The sequence below is a fragment of the Coenobita brevimanus genome, chromosome 91 (genome assembly GCF_032717465.1).
Source record: "Coenobita brevimanus isolate Jiangsu-jjx chromosome 91, ASM3271746v2, whole genome shotgun sequence".
In the NCBI taxonomy this organism is placed as follows: Eukaryota; Metazoa; Arthropoda; class Malacostraca; order Decapoda; family Coenobitidae; genus Coenobita; species Coenobita brevimanus.
Window position 1 is genome coordinate 3,875,177 of NC_137044.1, and position 6,559 is coordinate 3,881,735.

Consider the following 6,559-nt stretch of genomic DNA (forward strand, 5'->3'; position numbering starts at 1 on the left):
ATACATACCAAGTCAACAGTTCGCTAAAAGACTGAACTCTCCAAAATGGTTTGATGGCAACTGTGCCAGAGCAACAGCCCAGAAGTCATTAGCATATAACTCCTACTTAAAATCAATAACATCTGCATCACTCTCTCAATTTAAAATTGCTAGAAATCATGCAAAAGCTGTATTAAATCTAGCTAAATCAAACTTTCTTCAAAAGCAAGCATCAAAACTACTTAACAACCCTAATGACAATAGAATATTCTGGTCAACTCTTAATTCATTCAATAATAACTTTAACAACGTCATCTTCCATTCCCCCACTAAAATCTTCAGATGGCAACATTACAGTTGACCCGCGTGGGAAAGCAGATATTTTTGCCAGTACATTTGCCAGAAACTCTACCATAGACGATACCAGGCAGAAAGTCCCAGTACTAGAACTTGACACTCCCGAAATTGCCCCACTTAAAATACAGACAAGATACTTAAAATCCATCCTAGACAATTTATCTACCAACAAAGCTCCAGGCCCAGATGGAATTCCACCAACTTTTGTGAAAAAGTGTTCCCCTGAACTTGCCTCTGTTCTAGCTAAATTATTCAGATTATGCATTCGTACATCTTTATTCCCAAATTCGTGGAAAGAAGCCAATATCCACCCAATTCCGAAGAGAGGAAGTTCCTCTGACCACTCTGATTACAGACCAATAGCTGTCACATCTTGGTAAGGTATTTGAAACTTTAATTAATAAGCACATTGTTAAACATCTTGAATCCAACAACTTAGTGATAGACAATATGGTTTTCGCCACGAAAGATCCACCATTGACATACTCAATCTCCTAACTCATACCATCCATCAGTCAATTGATCTACATGGAGAAACTCATGCAGTAGCTCTTGATATTTCTAAAGCTTTCGACAGAGTATGGCGCCGTTCCCTGCTGTCCAAACTCCCTTGCTATGGACTAACGTCTTTTGTTCTTTTGATTTCTTCATATCTTAGTGACAGGAAAATAAGAGTAAAAGTAGATGATGTATATTCCAATTTCCACTCAATTAACGCCAGCGTGCCGCAGGGGTCAGTTCTGGCGCCAACCCTATTCCTGGTTCATATTAATGATCTCTTATCTGTCACCCACAATCCCATCCATTCATACGCAGGTGACTCAACACTACATAGTTCATTCACACTCAGACACCCAGTTTCAAAGTCTAATATCTCTACCTCTCAACTCAGTACAGCCATCTCCATAAATCAAGATCTATCTACGATCAGTGAATGGGGACAAAACAACCTTGTCTCTTTCAATGCTAATAAAACTAAATATATACAGTTTACTAATAGATATTGCCAGATTTGTACATTACCTTCAGTGTCACTAATATTCCCATCTCCAAAAGTATTGAAATTCTTGGCATCTCACTTAACAATACCCTCAGCTGGACCTCACATGTTAGATCACTTGCTAAAACCGCCTCAAAGAAATTCGGATTATTGTACAGAGTCCGTAACTTCTTCGCTGATGAGCAGTTGGGTATAATTTATAAGAGTCATGTGCGCTCTCAGCTTGAATATTGCTTACCCTTGTGGAATGCATGTGGAGACGTTGCATTAAAACAACTAGACAAAATTCAGAACAAAACTGTTAGAATTATTAACAACCCTGCCATTACAAATAAACTACATCCCCTGCAAGTAAGAAGGAATGTTGCCTCCCGTGCATTATTTTACAGATATTTTTTTGGCAAATGCTCAGACGAAGTTGCGTCCATGGTGCCACCTCTCCATGCCTTCCCTCGTGCTACTCGGGCATCTGGTAGCGATCATGACTGGAATGTCACTCAGCCATATTGCAGAACTTCTGCCTATCAGAATTCTTCATTCCCCGAACTGCATCTCTCTGGAACTCGCTTCCCCAGAGTTGTTTCCCTCCAAATTTCAACCCACAGAGGACACCAGTAATCTGGTGTATGGTTTTTTTTTTTATTCATTTGTTTTTCCTTCATCCGTTCTGTTATTTAAAAAAAAAAAAACTCACTGAAGTTGGAACTTTTATTTTTACAATACTCATTTTTTTTTTAAATCGAGGCGAAGATTCACTTGACAGGTTGGTGATGATTGGCTGAATACAATATGTCCGATTAACATCGTTGTATTTCAAATAAAATACAAGGTGCTGTGAATCGAAACTTATTTACTAATAAAAATTCCTCCCTCAGATGTATGTTGCATTCAGCCAATCATCACCAACCTGTCAAGTGCATTTTGGCCTCGATTAAAAAAAAAAAAAAAGTATAGTTAATTTGATTTGGAATCCTTAAAAACATGGGATTTTTCATGTAGATTATAAAAACTGATTTGGTTTCCAACAATTTTATGAAGGATTTCATTTGGGCGATTATGCTTGATGATGATTGATACCATCATCACCAGAAGCAAAGTGCACGAATTAGAGCTTTGGCGTGAGTCACCAGTCGCGACGTGCATATTTTTTGTGGAAAGAATGGAACATGGAAATCCCTTCCAACCAGTGCAAAAGTGATATTTCTCTGGACACTGGTGAGTCTGAGGAGCATGTGGCCTTGATATTTTCATCAAAGCTATTAGAGTCAAGCACGTTCCGCTCGCTGGAACACGTTTCACACGTCAGTGTGAACACCTACTGCCCAGTTTAGTATGAAACGCGACCATCGAAGTACGTTTTACAGGGTTAGTAGCCGGTATGTTAATGATTGTCAGTGAAATAACATACAAAAGTTGTTTATGTATTTTGAATGAAAAACAATACATTCTACATTATCTGCTTTATTAATAAAAATAACATCAGACAACGACTTTGAAGAACATGGTGTATAAATAACGGAGGATAGATGCTTTTCAGTTTTAAAAAATGTGAACTTACGCTCCACTTAAACTAGATATATCTTGCACACAGAACTGTTGAATTATTAAAAATGTATGTACATGCAGTTTATCACATCAGCACTTAGTAATGTGTATATACCGGTGCGTGTATAAGAAAGCAATACTATGAAGTATCTGTGATCAGTGTTACATAATCTGTATTTGGTAAGCTGCAGAAATTCTGGAAATCGGTAGTATAATACAAATGAATAGATCCATACAGGAAGTTGCTGCCTTTACACACACACATACATACATACATACATCATCCAATCCTACGTTGCCCCATGATGAGCGTAGGAGCCCGGGGCTATTCAAGTTGGTCTTGCCATTTAAGGTGTGAGTGACAAGCCTCATTCATCCATGTAAGCAGTAAACCCCAGCCACCCCTTGGATATAAACCCTCACCTGTTCAATCCGATTGGAATGCCGTAATTACCCTCTAAACCACCAAGCGCCAAAATTTGATTATATGGTTACCACCCAGCATTCCTGGTGGACAGGAAACCATTTGGCTTGTCGGTCAATGTAGAGTCACCCACAGGTAGAAGGAAGATGAAAGAGTGAAGGAAAGAAAGACAGAAGAGGGAGCGTAAAGTCATCCGTAGGCAGAAGGAAGACGAAAGAATGCAGGAACGAATGACAGAAGAGGATGGAAGGAAAGAAGGATGGAGGAGAGGAAAAGGCAAACACCCGAGATCAGCACTGCATCGAGTGAGTGGATGGTGAGCACCCCCAAATACCACAGAATATATGCTTAAATAAATATTCTAATTCTGCTGGGCACCAGAGTGACCAATTTAATCTAGATGCTGTGCGGTGATGTTTCGAGGTTTGAGAATAAGTTAACGAGCTTGGCCACGTAAGAGCTCTTCGAGTTGATGATGTCGACGATGTCAGGCTTGAGTGCTGCGCTACCCACCAGGAAGCCGTCCAGGTCGGGCAGCCTGGCCAGGTCCTGACAGTTTTTGGAGGAAACAGAACCGGCGTAGATGATGCGGGTAGTGTTAGCGACCTTTCGGCTGACGTTGTCGTGCAGCCATTGTCGCAGCTGCTGCAGCGCCTCTTGCACCTGGTTGGGAGTGGCCAGGACGCCCGTGTTGCTGGCCCACAGCGCCTCGAAGGCCACCACCACACGCGACCAGTCGCTTATGCCCTCTGCCAGTGACGCCATCTGAGCTGCCAGCACCTCTTGTGTGCGTCCCGCCTCTCTGTCCTCCTTCGTCTCACACACGCACGCCACTATCTTCATTCCCGCCTGCTGTGCGTGCGCCACCTTCTCCCTGATGAGCTCATCGGGCTCATGGAACACCGTGCGTCGCTCAGGGTGGCCCAGGATCACCCACTCACACCCGCAGTCCTGGATCATGGCCGGAGAGATCTCGCCGCTGAAGTTACCTCGCGCCACCTGTAACAGAGAATCCCTTACTTCACAATTCTCTGGAGGGTCTCTACTGTTCCCTCTTAGGTTATATAATTATTTTATCTGCTGGCTTATTAAAGCTTAGTCGTAGTAGTACCAAGAGTCATAATTTACCCTTATGTAATGGAATATCAATGCAGTATTGTGAAGGAGTCCTACCTTGTAGCAGTTCTGAGCTGCCACTCCAATGTTGCTGGGCAGCTGCTGTCGGGCGTAGGACAGGTAGCAGGACGGACAACCCACCACTGCCTCTGTAAGATGGACAATAACTTTTAGTTATAATATTGAAAACTGAGTCGTGCATTGTTCTGTGTTAGAATGTACTGAAATATGATATTCTTTTAGTCAGTGATCTCCATTCTGACCATGATCTCACCTGTGTTTGAGTCAAGGGATGCAGCAGACAAGAACTTGACAATGCTGTCAATGCGACTTTTGTCCACGTTCATTTTCCAGTTTCCAATCACGAAGAACTTCCTCTGGGCAACCATCCTGAATGATCTTTGTCTGTGGAGGCGCTGATTGTGGTCTGCACTCAGGCTGCTGTTAGAGGTTACTGGCTTGAGACAGGCTAATTGATGGTTATATACTGTACACACAATGAACGGAAGTGGGGCTTCCTCCAGTATCTACTTGTTATGTGTTACATCCAACTGTTTCATTGACGTAGGCTGTAACGACCGTTAAATCTAGGAAGAAATACATTCTTATACATCAGTACCTAAGATATTAAAGATAATATCGTATATATTATTGATACTGAAGTATTTATGTTTTGCATCAGTGCGTTAACGCGTCACAACGATTATTTTAAACTTCAAGAATGACTGAAGAGTTCTCGTTTCCAGATTAAATAAACCTGAGTCTCCAAATTTTTTACTATATTGTCCACTCATTGTAGAAAGAAGTACATACAAAAACTTCATGTAAGCAACTCATTACTTTAACCTATTCATGTTACCTTATCGATTATGAAATAGATAATCTAATGTTACCGTGAAAAGCCTCGGTCAATACTTAACTTTACACCTCTGAGACTTAACTGTTGAAACGAGATACGAGTCTACCTGATTATTGTTCGTAAATTTAGAAACATCAGTAAGTTTAACACTGTTTTAGGATGCCTCAAAGGGATTCTTACGGCCTTATACCGTTTCTTCGATTCCCCAGCCAGTAAAAAGCGAGTGGGAGTCAATCTATGTCTCTTTATTTTGTAACATTTCTTCCCTACCAATTTATTTTCCATATTACTCTATCATTGTCTGGTAAGATATCTGTGGTACAGTGTCAGTAACGTTTGAATATCGACCTAGTGGTATATCGCCAAGTGTCTTCTTATTATCTGTAGTTGTTCCGCCTCTGCGGTAAATCCGACCACTGGCTACAGTGGTCAGACAAAATCCAAACAGTTGGACTTCCACCAAATCAGATAAACACTTTGTGAATGGTATCCTCTTGCAATAACCACCAAATGATATCACTTCTGTTCGCAGATCATGTCCTCAGAAACAGACTGCAGGCCTTACAAATTGAAAATCTGCTAACCTGCATTTCAGGAAAGGTTATAATATTAGTTCTCGGCTCATTAGACTGTTCACTGCTGTACAAATAGCGGTCATTACAATTCTACAACACCTAATCGCCAGCTGAATAGTTTTATGTTATCCCATATTATACTTACATTGCTATTCCACTCCCTGGCAAGCCACACTGTTGTTGATTTACCCCGCCTGGATTCGAGACTGACACTCACTAAATTATCTTCTGTTGCACTGTGGACATCCTAACCTTTTCTTTCCACCTAAGGATGGGGTGAGGCAGATCCAGCAAAGAAAGAAAGCAAGAAAACCCGCTATCCAAGTCCCCGAAACCCAGGCTGTGCCGCAAAGGATAATCATCTGCACATATTTGGGGAGTATTTTTCCCTCCAGATGTGCCTCACAAATAGGTACCAAATAAAGTCAGCCCATGAACTGTCCTGAAAAAAAGAAAAAAAAAATCACGTTAATAGGGTTCAGTAATGCAAGGTGCGAGAAGCTTTATCCCTTTTCCTTGTCTATTTTGCTCATGCTTTCCCTGAAGTCCATCAAAGAAATGAAGAAGGGTAGAGGTGACCAGACTTTTGCACTCGATAGTTGGCTAGAATCGGGGTATGAAGTTATTTTCCTATGGTTTGGTGATTTCACAGGGGTTAGGTTGAGTCCAGGTATCCCTCTCCAATCGTTGCTGATGTATTTTGT

General features: G+C 41.3%; 1 protein-coding gene across 1 annotated transcript; it reads right to left on the bottom strand.

The window, feature by feature from the left end:
* Nucleotides 1-3,663: 3,663 nt before the first annotated feature.
* Nucleotides 3,664-4,858, bottom strand: LOC145411885 (triosephosphate isomerase-like). The gene is made up of 3 exons (XM_080281845.1): nt 4,696-4,858; nt 4,479-4,570; nt 3,664-4,304 (listed from the first exon to the last, which is right to left on the bottom strand). Exons 1-3 carry the CDS (start codon nt 4,808-4,810, stop codon nt 3,702-3,704), a joined length of 810 nt encoding a protein of 269 aa, XP_080137971.1. The 5' UTR covers nt 4,811-4,858; the 3' UTR covers nt 3,664-3,701.
* Nucleotides 4,859-6,559: the final 1,701 nt, after the last annotated feature.

Bases quoted from the DNA above. Each gene is read 5' to 3' on its own strand.
- LOC145411885 (XM_080281845.1), bottom strand. From the start codon at position 4,810: ATGGTTGCCCAGAGGAAGTTCTTCGTGATTGGAAACTGGAAAATGAAC. The intron at 4,571-4,695 runs GTGAGATCATGG...TCCATCTTACAG, and splicing joins ATCCCTTGACTCAAACACAG to AGGCAGTGGTGGGTTGTCCG. The intron at 4,305-4,478 runs GTAGGACTCCTT...TCTCTGTTACAG, and splicing joins CAGCTCAGAACTGCTACAAG to GTGGCGCGAGGTAACTTCAG.